The sequence below is a fragment of the Mesoplodon densirostris genome, chromosome 14 (assembly GCF_025265405.1).
Source record: "Mesoplodon densirostris isolate mMesDen1 chromosome 14, mMesDen1 primary haplotype, whole genome shotgun sequence".
In the NCBI taxonomy this organism is placed as follows: Eukaryota; Metazoa; Chordata; class Mammalia; order Artiodactyla; family Ziphiidae; genus Mesoplodon; species Mesoplodon densirostris.
The window spans coordinates 46,685,895-46,703,106 of NC_082674.1; the positions used below are offsets into that span (position 1 = coordinate 46,685,895).

The window sequence follows — 17,212 nt, forward strand, 5'->3', positions numbered from 1 at the left end:
TCTATAATAAATATGGACAATTAAATTACAAAGGAAAACCTGACATGAATATTAAAATTCACTTTAGAGAAGATTTCCATCAAAACGTGCTGAAAGGAAGTTATACTTTTAAGTTTAGTAATCTTCAAAATTCACTTTTATGAAATATAATTTGAATAATTTTAAGTAATTAAAATAGCATAACCTAAAAATATCTGTAATAGTGATAACTGCATGGTTGATAATAAAATCAAAGCATGACATATAAAGGATATAGCTAATATACCTGCCCTTTTTCTTACTGTGAATCATCCATGAAGTGGTATCAATCCCTTAAAGTCTTTCTGAAATAAGGTAGCGCATATATGAAAAAATGAATGAAAAGCACTAGGTATGATCATGGAAAATATAACATGCTCTCCCGCTAAACAGCCTTTGGAGCTTCAAAGACACATCACTGACAGATAACCCCTTTTTTGACTCAGAATAGTGTTCGTTTTGTTATTTAGTTGACTCCTTTTGGATCTTATGTATGGAAGCCTGAATCATCTATCTACCTTCTGAGAGAGTTCAACTACATAAATAATCTTTTACTTATCCCTCAAATCACTTTTTCATCTCAGTATTTTAGGTTTTGTTGAATAAGCACATATTTACCTCAACTTATACCTTTTATAAATTTTTATCTTCCTGCACCTCTCCCAGATTAAATCTTCCTTTCCTGTCTAAAGATTTTTAACTTTTTCGGAATCTTTTCATAGGAAAATAGTTCCAGTTCTTTGATAAATGCAATTTCCCATTTAAATTCTTCTTATATGACTCATTATTTGTTTGCTGATGGCTAGAACGGCATAAAGTATTACAGAAGCAATTTCAAGTATTACAGTCTGCTAGGAGAATGCTTTCCGATTCCTAGTATATTTCTTTTCTGATCTCTAACATTATTTTTGATATTATTCTACACAAGCACTCTGTTCCAATGTATTAAGGGAGCAATGATAGGTAGCTTAAAGCCTATCATAAATATAGCTGGAAAATTTCCCCTAAATCCCTGGTTCTTCAAGTAATTAAAGTAGTTTCTTTAGATCACTTTAGTTTTCTTCTATTTCATTTTAAGAGCTTTTAATAAATCATAATTATTTTAAGTCAAATTGTGCATGTTTACTATTTTGGATAACACAACCTTAAAGGGAAAAGATGAGCTGCTCCTAAAAAGTCTGAAATCAAACTTTTTTTTTTGTGATGATGTAAAAATGGGCACACACACAAAACCAAAATCCCAAACCTAGGACCCATGCAACATTAAAAATTCTAAAAGGATCACATAGACACAGAAATTTAGAATTAGATGAGGCTTTAAGAGAGTACCTAGAGATTGCCTAGTCTAATTTTAAAAGTCCATCCCAAAGAATGGATTTATCAGAAGCTAGCTAGTGATAAAGATGGATTTAGAATCCTGGTCTCCTGCATAATGAAGTTCTGTCACTCCCACAACAGAAAATACACAGGATAGATTCCTAAGTAGGAATCAAACCAAAGCAAAAATATACACACAAACTAGAATGGGACAAGTCCAGTATGATAAAATTTAATACATTAAATCCTACACTTGCGTTGAAAAACCTCTAAAACAAAACCATATTATTGCAAAGTTGTTTTCTTAACGGTGTTGGAAGATTTTACATATTAAATTAATGGGATGAAAGGTTAGAAATTTCTCTTTCAGTGCTGAAATCTTGCAAAATATGTCAAAAAAGAACTAAACCACTGATCCCACTGGGTTTGTTTTTCACCCAACTCTTATCTATGGAATAGTGAAAATTTATGTAACATGCTAAAATGTCAACATTTGAGATACCTGTCCTTAATCATTTCTAGTGCAGGGAGAAGTTAAAACTTCTTGTTCTGAAAAGGATCTTAACTCTATAGCTGTCTGTGTGGAAATAATCGCAATTTACTGGCTTTTTTTAATTTAATTTATAAAACATTTTAAAGTATATTTCTCAATTCTGGACACAAGGGATTTTGATCTGCAATTAGGTAGAAAATTCAGGTTAACTAAAATCTTATGTCCCTATCATGGTTACGATAATCTCAACATGTATTAGAGTACATACTAGGAGCCAGTGACCACCCTAAGTGCTTTCATATAATTTCTCAGTTAATTAACCTAATTTAGGCTAGGAGTTATCTATGTAGTTTTATACTACCTCATTTTGGTCGAGTTAGATAAAATTCTTACATTTTTATTTGCCCTATGTAACTAATGCAACAACAGGTTAATACTTAATTAAGAAGCTACAGATATGCATACTAGTTAGCCAGATGGGTATGTGGAAACATCTAATGCCTGCCGGGAAATCTCAGAGATGGGCTTTAGGAAATGAGCCTTTAGAGGCCAATGGCCATAATTTTGCTTTCTTCTCACACACTGTTGAAAACAGAATTCAGCATCACGGCTGGCACTTAAGAGATAACAAAGTGGTAAACCTTAAGTAAACAACAGGTAGCTCACGATATCTGGCTATTTCATAAAATGCCTCTCATGGACCAGAAATGAGTAAAACTTGGTTTATATAACTTTCACAAATAGACCTGTGACAGAATGTATAAAATGACACAGAAAGTTATAAATATTTACAGATTAGTTTGCATAATTTATTTTCAAAACATAAAAAGTATTATGATCTGAATTCAAAGGCAGTCATTTGAAAGTTACACTTGAGCTTCTGTCACTGGGTCCTTTATATCAACTACATTGACTGTGGGTTTATTTCCAGTCTCCTGAGACTATAACTTTTTCTGTCAGCAAGTGAAATGGCACCCTGAATTGTACAGTATGGTTTTAAAAAGTGGGTCCCATGTATTATAAATGGAACCTAATGTGTAAGTCCAACTTGCCTCACACTTATTGCTGTGGAATAATGAAAAACTGCCTGGTGAAAGAATTATCTGGGAAGTAAACCCTATACAAAAGTAAAGTTATAATAGTGAATAATGGCTGGAAGTATCATGAAATGGAATCTCATAGGTAAGTACTAAGACAGACATTCTTAACTTTTTGGTCTCAGGACCCTTCAAACACTTAAAAACTACTGAGGACCCCAAAGAGCTTTTATTATGTGGGTTATGTTTATCAGTATTTACCATAATTAAAACTGAGATGCTTAAAAACATTAATTTTCATTAAAAAATAAGCTATTATGTTTGTATAAATATTTTTTATGAGAAACAACTGTATCATCCAAAATCATAAACATTTAGAAAGAAGAGTGGCTTTGTTTTACATTTTTGCAAATCTCTTTAATGTCTGGCTTAACAGAAGACAGCTAGATTCTAACATCTCCTTCAGCATTCAATCCGTTGTGATATGTTGTTTTGGTTGAAGTATATGAAGAAAATACAGCCTCACGGTGACAGGAAGTTGGAAAAGGAAAAACTTCTCAGACTTCTCTGAAACGGCTTCAGGTAATCCCAGGGGTCCACAGATATTACTTGAGAACCACTAACTACACTAAGTACTATATAGTAGCAGCTCAATAAACTTAGTGACTGATTTGTAAATAACAAAGGCAGTTATGCAGGAAACTGTTAGTATACTATCACAAGTAAAGCAAAATCTTCAAAATCATGCTTACCAAACTGTTAGGGTATAAAGGATTAACATGTATAAACATGGTATAGGACTCCTACTTTACAGCTCAAGGAGAGAGAATAAAATCAACCTCCATAGCAAATAATCTGACTATCATTTATTGAAAATTAATGAATGTTTCTCAATTCTGGCTGCACATCTGAATTATTTTGGACGCTTTAAGCACACACACTCACGCATATCCTCAATAATAACTAGGTCTCACAAAATGGAATAAAAAATATTTAAAAAACAGCTGCCTCTGTTTGGGATGATGAAAAAGTTCTGGAAATGGATAGTGGTGATGGCTGCATAACACTGTGAATATACTTAATGCTATGAACTGTACACTTAAAAATTGTTAAAATTTTGAATTTTATGTCATGTATGCTCTACCACAATTTTTTAAATGCAAAAAAACAAAAAGTAAAAAAAAAAAAAACCCAGCTGCATGATAGGACATTTAGAAATATAAAAGGTCACATTAAGAAATGATTCTTCTTCAGAAAACTATGAGATAAAGCCCTGTTTTCTATGCTTGATAGTATAATTAAAGTAAACAAAAGAAATCTTCCAAAACAAAGGAATGAACACCAGCTTAACTATTAAGGGGACTAAATATCTGAAAACAAAATTATGAAGAACACCTCAGTTTACTTACCTGCAACATGCTGACTATTTCAACTTTGTTGAAGAAAATAAAAGATGTAAGAGTAGAAAGAAAATTCTCTTCAAAAACTGATGGTGTAGGCAAAATGATGTCCTGAATGTACTGTACCCTGTAAGTCTGATGTATTTTTTGCCTTAGTTCAGAGTCTGTTATTGGTATAACTTCCTTAAACTTTGCAGTTTTGGTCAAGAATTCTCTGTGCCTTTTTGGCTGAGCCAAAGCAGGGTCATATTCAAGGCATCCCACGACATCCATGATACACTCATCAGAAAACATTACCTCAAACAGAGTTGCCTTATTTAGGAATAAGATTCCTCTAATAATTTCATACAAATGGTGTAAGCCTTCAGTGTTTTCTAGGTTCTCACAAGCCTGGAACAGCTGCAGTAGTTTTTTAATATAGCCTTCATTTTCCAAGGCCAGAGCCAGCTTTTCCCTACGGATAGGTGAGGAGAGAACTGAGGTAACTAAGTCAGCAATCTCTTCAAGTTTATTGAGTTCACATGTGGGCAGGTCAATCAGATGACTGGTTTCAGGCATTTCTTCAAATCGTTCTTCTTCTGATTCATCAATGAGGTCCTGTGTGACTTCCACTGATGGATCCTTACCTTGAACCTAAAAATATCCAAGTACAGCTGGTTACCTTAAAATACAAAAGAATTCAGAATTTTGGGAATCAAATCATTGATCATTGAATTTTTTTTTTTAAATAAATTTCTTTTTTTTGGGCCACGACTCACAGCATGTGGGATCCTAGTTCCCGACCAGGGATTGAACCCCTGCCCCCACTAGACTGCTGGAAGTCCCCTGACTAGTGAATTTAAGTAAAAATCAATACTTTCAAGGAATCAATACTAATACAGTCATTGTTAATTAAAAGTGAAGTCTAGAGGGGGAAAATACAACTAGTTTAGAGTCAGTTATTTGAGTCTTAAGTTACTGACTGCAGATGGTTTCACCTCTAAATTTCCCAACTTACAACTTGAGGTTAACTCTGATCCCTAATCACCTGAATATTTCAGCTAACGTTATGTATGTTTGATATTAAATAATGTAATAACCACTTGCAGTTGTTTATTAAATTCACTCTACCTAGTAGAGTGAATTTTGCAGAAAGTAACTCTTCTGTTGGTCCCCCAAAATTACTATGTATGACAAAGCACCATCACACTGGCTTAACAAGGACACTACTGAGTTCAAACCAAATTAAAACCCAACTCCTTGTATATTCAAGAGTAAGAAAATATGATTTCCTCAAAATACTTTTGAACTTCACTTTTGGAAAAGTATTTGCTTATGCTCTGAGCCTGAAGCTGATAAATAGACTAATAAATAAAGTCTATTCTTTCAAAAACTGGCATTCATTTAACATCTGTGATAAAGCCTCCAAGTATTATCTAGATAAAAATCACAACATAATGAATAAAGAACTGCTTTATAATTCAGGTTGACTACTTTATGATTCAAGAAAAGCATGGCTAACAAATTTTCTATAATGAATTACTCTAACAAAAAATGTTTAGAACTTAACTTTTCATAAATTTTTCTAATTCATAATCCAAGAGTGCAATCATCCTCTTTTCTCCACCTTAAAACATCCCGAATATCCTAAGCAGAAAAAGTTCCACAAATTTCCAAATCCACCAAATCAACATATGAAAAAAGACCTAAGAACTCAGAGAAAAAAGTAGACGGATATACTGATGCATACAAGATACCTTTTTTCCCTAGAGGAATGAGAGTATTCCTTTTACTTCTGAGTTCTCAACAGAGTAGCTGGGCTTAGGGAGGATGACACATAAATATAAGAGAAAATATACGTAACAAGGTTATAAGAACAGTTCAGATAAAATGCCTTGGAAACTCAGAGGAAGGGAAATTCCAGCTCTTGGGGTGGGGGTGAGCAGAGAACACAAGGAAGGAATCATAAAAGCAGTGGCATTTCATAAAAAAGGAATGAAACTGGGTCATTTGTAGAGATGTGGATGGATCTAGAGACTGTCATACAGAGTGAAGTAAGTCAGAAAGAGAAAAATAAAAAATAAATATCGTATATTAATGCATATATGTGGAATCTAGAAAAATGGTACAGATGAACCAGTTTGCAGGGCAGAAACAGAAACACAGATGTAGAGAACAAATGTATGGACCCCAAGGGGGGAAAGTGGTGGGGGTGGTGGTAGGATGAACTGGGAGATTGGGATTGACATGTATACACTAATATGTATAGAATAGATAACTAATAAGAACCTGCTGTATAAAAAAATAAATAAAATAAAATTCAAAAAAAGGAAAAAAAAGCAGTGGCATCTGAGATTTTAAGTGGACCTTCAAAGATAGGTAAGATTCTGAGGGGAGATAAAGGTACTCAAAGTGCAAGGGGAAGAGCACAGAGCCAGAGAAATGGAAATATGTGATATGCATATGGCAAACAGCAAAAATGGAAATGTAGACTCTAGCCAGATCATGAAAAGTCAAGCTAAAACACCGGCATTATTGTTCAGGGAAGTGAATGTGTAGCACTGTCCTTTAGAAATTAACCTGGCATCAGCTGCATGAGACAAATTTGAAAATATAGATAAATTAGGGTGTTATTCCAAAGGCTACATGAACAACTGAATTTGGATAGTGATGTTGGGACAGATATGGGATAGCTACAAAAAGAGAGAAGGAAACACAATGACCCTACAGTTTTAAACCCATCATTGGGAAGATTATGGCTTCTTTAACAAAAACTGGGAATGTGGGAGAGGAATGTCAGTAAGAGTTCAGTTTTATTAAATTTGAGTTGTTTGAATATCCAGCTGGCAATTAAATCTGTGGGCCTACTACTCTGGAAAAAGAATAGGACAGAAGATAGAGATTTGGCATTAGGGTAACAATTAAAGCCAGAAGACTCTGACACTAACCAGAGCAAAGAGAAAACGTAGTGTGAGGGGAAGGAAGAAGAATCAGAGGTTACAGAGAACAAATAAGAGGAAACCAGGAGTTAACTTACACTTCAAATGAACATAGTTTGCATATGTTTCGGAATAAAAGCACAGCTCCAGAATCATGCATGTAACCACTAGGTTACAGCATGTTTATTTCTTTGTTATCTAGTATTATCCCTTACAAGTTTCCTGGATTCATCCTGAACATAACCCTGACTGATCTATCTGTCAACAGCACATAAACCCAAGTGTCTACCTGGATGACAATAGTGCTGTCCACCAGATATTTCTGGTTCTCTCCGTCTTGTGGCACGTGAGTTCATTGCTTCCATGAAGTTACATGTAGCTGTGTGACTTGCTTTGGCCAATAAAATGTGAGCAAATTGCCATGTATAACTTCTGGGAAGAGCTTTCAAAAACCAGTGCTCTGATTTGCCACCTCTCTTTCCCACTTTGCAATAATCATGGAAGTATTAAAATGAATTCTCTATCAACTTGGGTCCCTGAGAGGCTCTGTTGAGCACAGCCGCTTCCTCTCCAATATTGGTCAAACAGCATTAAGGGGGCTTCCCTGGTGGTGCAGTGGTTAAGAATCCGCCTGCCAATGCAGGGGACACGGGTTTGAGCACTGGTTCGGGAAGATCCCACATGCTGCGGAGCAACTAAGCCCATGCGCCACAACTACTGAGCCTGCGCTCTAGAGCCCACGAGTCACAACTACTGAGCCCATGCGCCACAATTACTGAAGCCCATGCGCCTAAAGCCCACGCTCCCCAACAAGAAGCCACTGCAATGAGAAGCCCGCGCACTGAAACCAAGAGTAGCCCCCACTTGCTGCAGCTAGAGAAAGCCCCCGTGCAGCAACAAAGACCCAACGCAGCCAAAAATAAATAAATTAAAAGAAAACAGCGTTAAGGAAAAAACCAAACTTTTGTTGTGATAAGGTTCATGGTAAGTCCACACTATCAGTAGGCTTCTCAATGAAAATTTCTCTTTTCCACACTCCTATCCTAGTCCCTTATAGCTACTGCTTTAATTTTTTTTCCCTTTTCAAGGGTCAAACGCTATTACTTTCCCCTTTAAGTCTCATAAGAGAGAACTTTTTCCCTTTGGGAAAAAAAGAGGCCATCAGTGCTCAACTTCTTCCAACATTCTTCTTTTCCATCTCACAACTTATCTTCATCCAATTCCTTCATCTGTTTCAAAGAAAATGTCTCTACCATTTTCTGAGGTTAGAAGTTCCATATGTACTTCTGATTTTATGCTTTCTAAGAGCTCAATATGTATCAATTATCTTAGCTCTTTTTTAAAAAATTAATTGATTAATTAATTTGGTTGTGCTGGGTCTTAGTTGCCAGCAGGTAGGCTCCTTAGTTGTGGCTCGCCAGCTCCTTAATTGTGGCAAGTGGGCTCCTTAGTTGTGGCACGCGAACTCTTAGTTGCAGCATGCATGTGGGATCTAGTTCCCTGACCAGGGATCGAACCCAGGCCTCCTGCATTGGGAGTGCAGAGTCTTAACCACTGTGCCACCAGGGAAGTTCCTTGGCCCTTGTTTTTGTAATTTCTCTCTCCACAATGATTCTTTTGTTCTATCATTCACCATTTCCCTTAAGATACTTATTGCTCTTTGAGCTGTCAATCTTTTTCAGAGAGGAGTTCTATTTTCTTATTATAAGGGGTTAAGAAATGACAAAGAAATAGGTTTTTTATTGAAATCATTCTTTCAACGGTCAGCAGTGACCTCCCAGAATTAACAAGTAAAACACAACGTATGGTTCTGTTGAATACAACACAGTAGCTGGGAGCATTAAACTAAATGTATACTCAGCAACATGGCTAGATCTTAAAAGTACAGTACTGAGTTGTGTAGTAAAAAATTAACCTTGCTAGACCAGCAGAGTGGCCAAACCTAACATTCCTTTCGAAGGCGGAAAAGTTTGTGTAAAAATCAATGACAGGGCTTCCCTGGTGGCGCAGTGGTTGAGAGTCCGCCTGCCGATGCAGGGGACACGGGTTCGTGCCCCGGTCCGGGAAGATCCCACATGCCGTGGAGCGGCTAGGCCTGTGAGCCATGGCCGCTGAGCCTGCGCGTCCGGAGCCTGTGCTCTGCAACGGGAAAGGCCACAACAGTGAGAGGCCCGCATACCGCAAAAAAAAAAAAAAAAAAAGAAAGAAAAAAAAATCAATGACAAATGGGGAGGAGAAATGGTAACAGAGGGCAAAGGAATAAATAAATAGGTAATGTAATGAAGGAAATCTAATATTAACACTGGTGCCTTACAAAAAGCTCAGAGTAAGAGATGATATTCTCTTAGCTCAATTGTAACAGATGCCTGGAAGGGTGAAGCCATATGTTTCCTAAGTCTACCACTGCTACTGGGACTCAACAAGGTCAAATGGAAGTCTGTAAGTCTACCTGATAGAGCCGACACCACCCTGGGAGACACTGTCATACAATATGATGAACTGGACCAATTATTAATGACTGAGTGGGATTCTTATAATGTGCCAGTATCTACTGACGCTTACTTTTTTCAGGTTACATCTACTACCATACCGCAATATGGTATAACATTGCCACTGTTGATCCAACTACCTCATGTACATAAGCCTTATGATAATATTGATATTATGATCAAATGTATTAGGAAACTGAATTAAAGCTTCCTCAGCATGTAATGTTGATAGAAAATGACTGGCATGAGGAATAAGTGGACTTACTAACTGTTAACCATCAGCTAATTTCTATACTAAAGAGTTCTCTACGAGTTTACCATAAGGTACAAACTGTGGTAGATCAAGGAGGGTAATGAGCAGTCAAAATAGTGCAAAAATATAAAAAGTAAATCATGGCTTTACAGGACAGAATAGTTGTTTCTTTAAATCTACTCCTAGCCCAGACTGACTCCTCCAAATGTTAGGCATATTCATACTGATACTATTGCTCTGTCATATAAATGCTCCACTAAGTGTAGATGCTTAGACAAATATGACCATTTTGCTGTAAGAGTCTTGGCCAAGGGCCAAAGGGTGGCCTTTGGAGTAAAGGACTAATCTTGCCCAAAGAAAGATTTGGACCTTGCCTAACTCCTGAGAGTCAACCTCTAAGCACTCTGAATATCCTATCTGTTGGGAGTATTTTTGTTTATCTGGGGACCTTGGGCTATGCTGGACAGTCCACATACATGTGTGGATAACTGTATGGTTTATGGAGGAGATCTTGGGCCACACAATATCAGCTCAACCTCTAGGAGTGCTGGAAACTAGAGTCAGCCACACGGGTAGTCAGCCTGCTTATATGACTAACACCCCAATGAAAATGCTGGGCACAAAGGTTTGGGTAAGTTTCCCCGGTCAGTAATACTCTGTGCATGTTGCCACCCATCGTTGCTGTGAGAAGTTAAGCGCTGTCTGCATGACTATTCTGAAAAGAGGAAACTGGATACTGACGCCTGGAACTCTCCTAGACTCCGCCTGATGTGCCTTTTCCCAATGGTAATTTTAACCTGAATCACATCATTGTAATAAACTTCACCATGAATATAATAGCTTTGTGGAGTTCTCTAAGTCTTTCTAGTGAATTAGTGAACCTGTGAGTAGTCTTGGGGACCTCCCGAACTACATAGTGAAAAGAGTAAAAAACAAATTTCAGTGAAAAGTTCTAAGACAAAAGTACAAAGTCATTAAGAATATATATATATATATCCAAGAACATATATTAAACAGCATGTGCTGAGGTGTGGGGAGGGGAAAAGTGGGGCAAAGTATAACTGAATATGCTGATCACTGGAAAATATTATTCACAATATAAATTTATGTTCTAGCAGGCATGTAATTCAACACGCTAGTTCTAAATAAGATGTTTGTCTTCTGTTTTATTCACTCATTTTTCAAATATATACTGAGTACATACACAACGTGTGCCAGTTGCCATGCTGGTATTGGAGGGAGAAAACAAAATAAAATATCACGTTTCAGTAATTTATCATAAAAAAGGTTAGTCTTTATATACTGCTATTAATATTCTGAACAGCCTTACAAATATTATGGAAAAGTAATCTTTCATTTTGAAATTATTGCCTTCATTATTTACATGGAACATTTTTCCCCCCATTTCATAGATGAATGAATTCATGGTTCAAGTTTATTGAATCAAGAACAGAACAGCAAGTATTTATGAACTGCATATGTATGTCTGCAATAGAGGTCACTTTTTTTTAGATCTTACACCTCACTTTACAGAACACTTTGCAAACATAAAATTCAATCTGAATCCTTGGAGAGCACATGAGATAAAAAAGGGTAAAAATGAGGACCTTCTTGCCATCACCATCCACAGGTTTAAAAACAGGCAAAACAAAAAGGTGAAAAATTAACAAAACAATTAGGATTATATTCTTATGTGTATTGTACAAATTAAAGAAATAACATATTTACTAATGTTTTCAACTGTTCATTAACTAGAATTCTAGTATGTATGTATACTAATAATGCTCCGGCAATACATGATGCATACATAGTCAGATATGAGGTAGGAAAGAAACAAACCATCTACTCCCAGATAAGAAAAGTTTAGTGATCTAGAGCCATATGTCAAATAAGCTTTCTATGGAATGATAAGATTCTTACTACACTTTTGTAGGCCACTTTATTACGCCGTCTGGCACTGTTATTGGGAGAACCAAGGAAAAAAAATGATTGTGGCCAGATCCATAAAACTAACTCAAGAACCTTCAGTGAGGGCTTCCCTCACTGGCGCAGTGGTTGGGAGTCTGCCTGCCAATGCAGGGGACATGGGTTCGAGCCCTGGTCCAGGATCCCACATGCCGTGGAGCAACTAAGCCCACATGCCACAACTACTGAGCCTGTGCTCTAGAGCCCACGAGCCACAACTACGGAAGCCCACGCGCCTACAGCCTGTGCTCCGCAACAAGAGAAGACACCACAATGAGAAGTCCACTCACCGCAACTAAAGAAAGCCCGCACACAGCAACGAAGACCCAACGCAGCCAAAAATGAATTAAAAAAAAAAAAAAAAAAAAAGAACCTTCAGTGATAAGAATCCCTAGAGGCAAAGCTGATATAAGTGAAATGATGACAGTTGAAAAACACTATAGGGACTTCCCTGGTGGCACAGTGGTTAAGAATCTGTCTGCCAATGCAGGGGACATGGGTTCAATCCCTGGTCCAGGAAGATCCCACATGCCGTGGAGCATTTAAGCCCATGTGCCACAACTACTCAGCCTGCGCTCTAGAGCCTGAGCTCCACAGCAAAAGAAGCCACTGCAATGAGAAGCCTGCGCACCACAACGAAGAGTAGCCCCTGCTCACTGCAACTAGAGAAAGTCGGTGCTCAACAACAAAGACCCAACGCAGCCAAAAATAAATAAATTTGTATCAAAAAACCCCACTGTAATAGAAGATTAGACTAGGCAACCACTGAAACACAGTGATCTCCATTTACAGAAAATAGTAATTAAAAATGAATTTTATGATTTACCAACTGTCATAGCCCATTTGCCCAAGGAGACATAACTACTAAATGTAATGTGGTTCCCTGAACAGGATTCTGGAACACTGACATTTAAGCTGAGGAAATCTGAATAAATGTAGAATTTAGTTAATAATAATGTATAAATAATAATACATAATAATGTATGAATATTAGTTCATTAATTGCGACCAATATGTATACTAATGTAAGATGCTAATAGGGAAAACTATTTAATAGGGGAAACTGTGAGAGGAGGAGATATCAGGCAGAGGAGTATATAGAAACTATTTTCTGCTCTTGTTTTCCATAAATCTGACACTTCTAAAATAAAAACTTCATTAAAAAAATTCCAATGCACAACTGAAACATATACTTCAATTAAAAAAAAAATTCTAGTTACCCTGAGAGTTACCACCTATCCTATATCCTGCTACACTGTAAGTTCCTTCTGAGTTGAAGTCATGAGCACTTTTGATTATTAGTGTCTGGCACACAGTTATCCATAAACATTATGCAAACAGGTGACCAAATATTAAAGAAAAGTCTAAAAGCCTTCAACGTAACTATTTAATCTTTTTTTCTGTTAGAAGATCTTTGACATTTTGTAGGGTATTAATTATGAATATATGCTATCAAAATCTAAAGTGGTAAAACAAAATTACAACTTAAAAAAAAATTTCAAGTAAAAAATTTTGATGTATAACATAGAGACACTTGTAGGTTAGGTTATCAAATTCTCACATGAAGATACTATCTCTCCACATTCTAATACACATCTTTTAGATATAATGAAAAAATAAATCATGAATGCATGCAAACTTAAGTTAAAAATTACTAAAATAACCTTACCTGACAAATTTTTTCCCAGATCTCATCACAGCCAGCTTTTTCCTGAAAACTTAGTGCCAGATCATAGTTTTCAGCTTCTGACCAAACAATTAATGTATCCTGTTTAAAAATAAAGATTTCTGTATCATCACACCAGAAAAGAAACAACTACAAAGTATAAATAAAAACCAAGAGGACAGGAAACAGCGCAGCAATGCCCCCAGGTAAGTGCAATTAATGTACACTCAAATGACATCATATAACTGTATTTTGTTATCCTTTGAAATTTTAGTAATATCTGGCAATGAAATCATAGCTTTGGTACTGAAAATGACAGTGAGCAATTTTCTGAAACAAAAAATATTAAAACATGTTAGCAGGCTCTAGCTCATGTTACCAAGATAATGTTTAATGGAAAGTCCAGCATTCTTGGCCAAAATGTCATGTAGACATTCTAATCATCTACTTCCTATTGTTTCCAGAAAGTCAGCTGTTCCACTCACTAACCACCTATCCATTTATTTTTCCCTTCAAGCTGGTTACCAGTAGGCTAACTAATGGCTGAAAATTATCCTAAGGTTTGACCCTTTCTATTTTTGCCTTTTTTAAATCTGGAAAAGCCTTCAGGATATTAAGGAATGTGAAACAAAGGTGACAGAAAATACTTGCTCTACCTGTATTACCAATAGCACCTAGTTTAGCAGCTTCGATAGTAAAAAATTAAGAACCTCAGTTTCAGATAAGTGCTTTTCTGGATGTCCTTAATTATATCCCTCCCAAAAGGTTATGCCTTTAGGGAAAAGTTGTCAACCCCCTTATTAAAAACTAAGGTTTGGTTTTAAATTAAAACACGCAAGTTTAAACACGAAAATCACTATGCAACACCTAAATGAAATGGACTTTTAAAGGATACATAATAATGAAAGTTTAATATAGCCAAAACTTTGATTTTTAAAAAAATGCACATTTAAGTTTATTCCCTAATTATCAAAAATATAATCTATGAAAGCACCTTATATTTATTAATTGTTCAGCTGACCAGTACTTACAAATATTATGGCCTGATATTAAAAAATATATAAAATTAAAAGTTAGCCCCAGGGACTTCCCTGGTGGCACAGTGGTTAAGAATCCACCTGCCAATGTAGGGGACAAGGGTTCAATCCCTGGTCCGGGAAGATCCCACATGCCGCGGAGCAACTAAGCCCGTGTGCCACAACTACTGAGCCCATGTGCCACAACTACTGAAGCCCGAGTGCCTAGAGCCCATACTGAAACAAGAGAAGCCACCGCAATGAGAAGTCCTCGCACTGCAATGAAGAGTAGCCCCCGCTCGCCGCAACTAGAGAAAGCCTGCATGCAGCAATGAAGACCCAACGCAGCCAAAAAAAAAAAAAGTTAGCCCCAAATTAATAAAGACAAAGTTTTAAAAATGAAAACATTTCAATACTTTGGTAGCTCATCCCTTAATTAATCTAGGCCTCAGATTAATACTTATCTGCTATGTGATCAGGTAAGAAGAACACTGAAAATCTACGTTCTAGCTTCTGGCTGGCCATGCTTCTTGGAAGGGATATTTGCCATCAGCTATTCTAAAATTTTATCAGGTTGTTTAAAAACCTTTAGTGGCTTCCACCATGTAGAGAAGGGGTTGTGAAATCTTTTTAAAAAACCAGAACTCTTTTTATAAACAAAATTTTAGTAAGAATCTCCATTAAAAAAAAGAGAGATAAAAACAAGGCTATTCTAGTTAAAGCACTAGGGCACCCACACAAGCTCCATGTTCTTTCCTCAGTTCCTCAGTTGTTTTTTTAGAGCCCTCCTCAAAACAGCTACATGAGCAGTGCTCTCCAAACTTTTAAAAACCGTGTGCCTCAAGTTACTTACATATTATATACAGAAGTATAATATTACTATAGCCATATTTTATAAAACATACAGTAAAATAGAAATTAAAAGGCTTATATAAAGATTAAATAAGCAATATTTTAAAATGTTTAAACTGCAATGGCTCCATATCATTATTATTTAGAATTTTAAGACCCAATATAGTTAGGGCACAGTATACCCATAAACGATAGGAGATACAAATCCGTATTTAGTGACATCCTTTTAATAATTCTGAATTTTGGGGGAGGGGCAACTTTTTGTAATATCTATTTTATCATTATTTCGGCTTTGTCACTTGCCCGACAGATTACACTAGGAGTGTAAATGTCAGTTTGACCATTATCTTGTTCACTTGCACTTACAGTACTGTTTTCAACCCATTTTAAGGCACATGCTCCTTTTGTTAGGGTTACAGGTTAGTTTAAATTGGAAAATATCTGTAAACAGTTAACTGCACATACAGGCTATAACTCACAATAGGCTAGGAACACTTTTCATGGAAATGTTACTCTTCTCTCAGAATACTATTCTTATTTTTGACCCTTGATCACGTGAATTTATTAAATATTCGCAAAATTCAACTTCTCCTTTTCATACAATAAAACAGGTTTCTTCTCCAATGATTCATACTGTGCATTCTATTTTGGAGATCACTATTACAACAGAATGAATGAAATTCGAAACCATTTATCCAGGCATCCAAGGCCCTTTGCATTTTGGTTCCGATCTACCTTCTGAGAGAAAAGTCGAGGTAAGCAACAAAGTCTGAATTAAGATAACTGAGTCCCCTTCTTCCTATCATTTTCTTTTGTTCTTTCCTTCCCATTCTTAACAGTAAACTCTTACCCATAAGCCAGTCAAAATCCCAGAAACTAAACAGTATTTATATTCAGAATCCTTTTTCAATGCAAAGAGGACTGACCTTGGGAGATGGTTAAAAAACATAGATTCCCATGCTTCTCCCCTGGGTACAGGTCTGGAGTAAAGCCCAATTTTAACAAGGGTCTCGGGTAATTCTCTGGGTAAGTCAAAATTGAGAAGATGACCGAAGTGTACCTCTAGTTGGTTAACAGAGGATAGGGAAGTGCCATCAAGAGTAGGCACCTTCCATCTCTATGTCCCTATCCAAATGGGTGACAAAATTCATCTTTCCTTTTCCTCCTCCTCCATATCTTACTGTCTCAGAAAAAAGTACCCATATGCGTGGCATACATATCTTTGGGACATTATTAATGCCTCTGTTTAAACCAAGGAAAGCTTAGAGTTTTCTTCTACTAACTAAAACACTTAATCACCACTATGTCCCTATGAAAGTCAGATTTAAAATGAGCTTGCAGAGAGAATTATATTTGGTCTGGTCCTTAAAAAAAACAAAAACAAGCGGGCTTCCCTGGTGGCGCAGTGGTTGAGAGTCCGCCTGCAGATGCAGGGGACAAGGGTTCGAGCCCCGGTCCGGGGAGATCCCACATGCCGCGGGGCGGCTGGGCCCGTGAGCCATGGCCGCTAAGGCTGCACATCCGGAGCCTGTGCTCCGCAATGGGAGAGGCCACAACAGTAAGAGGCCCATGTACCACAAAACAAAAACAAAAACAAAAACAAAAAGGTGATTATGTCCAAGTCCAGGATGGGAGTAAGACATGAGCTAGAGAAGCTTGACAATTTAGCCTTTACTGTATCAGGTTTTCACAGTGTAGTTTTATTATGCAAAATGATTATTTTCAATCTTATATATTAAAAACATACTCTTGAGCCAATTACTGTTTAAATCAGAAGTTCTTAATCCA

The 17,212-nt window shown here is 36.7% G+C and overlaps 1 protein-coding gene across 2 annotated transcripts in view; it reads right to left on the bottom strand.

Annotated features, from left to right (window-relative positions):
• Positions 1 to 17,212, bottom strand: part of PPP4R3B (protein phosphatase 4 regulatory subunit 3B) — a 67,979-nt gene that overhangs the window by 42,316 nt on the left and 8,451 nt on the right. For both annotated transcript variants that reach the window (XM_060116701.1, XM_060116700.1), the window contains exons 3-4: positions 13,560 to 13,658; positions 4,275 to 4,898 (exon numbers count right to left, since the gene is read on the bottom strand). In XM_060116701.1, coding sequence (XP_059972684.1) covers positions 4,275 to 4,898; positions 13,560 to 13,658 — 723 coding nt within the window. The remainder of the gene's footprint in view (positions 1 to 4,274; positions 4,899 to 13,559; positions 13,659 to 17,212) is intronic.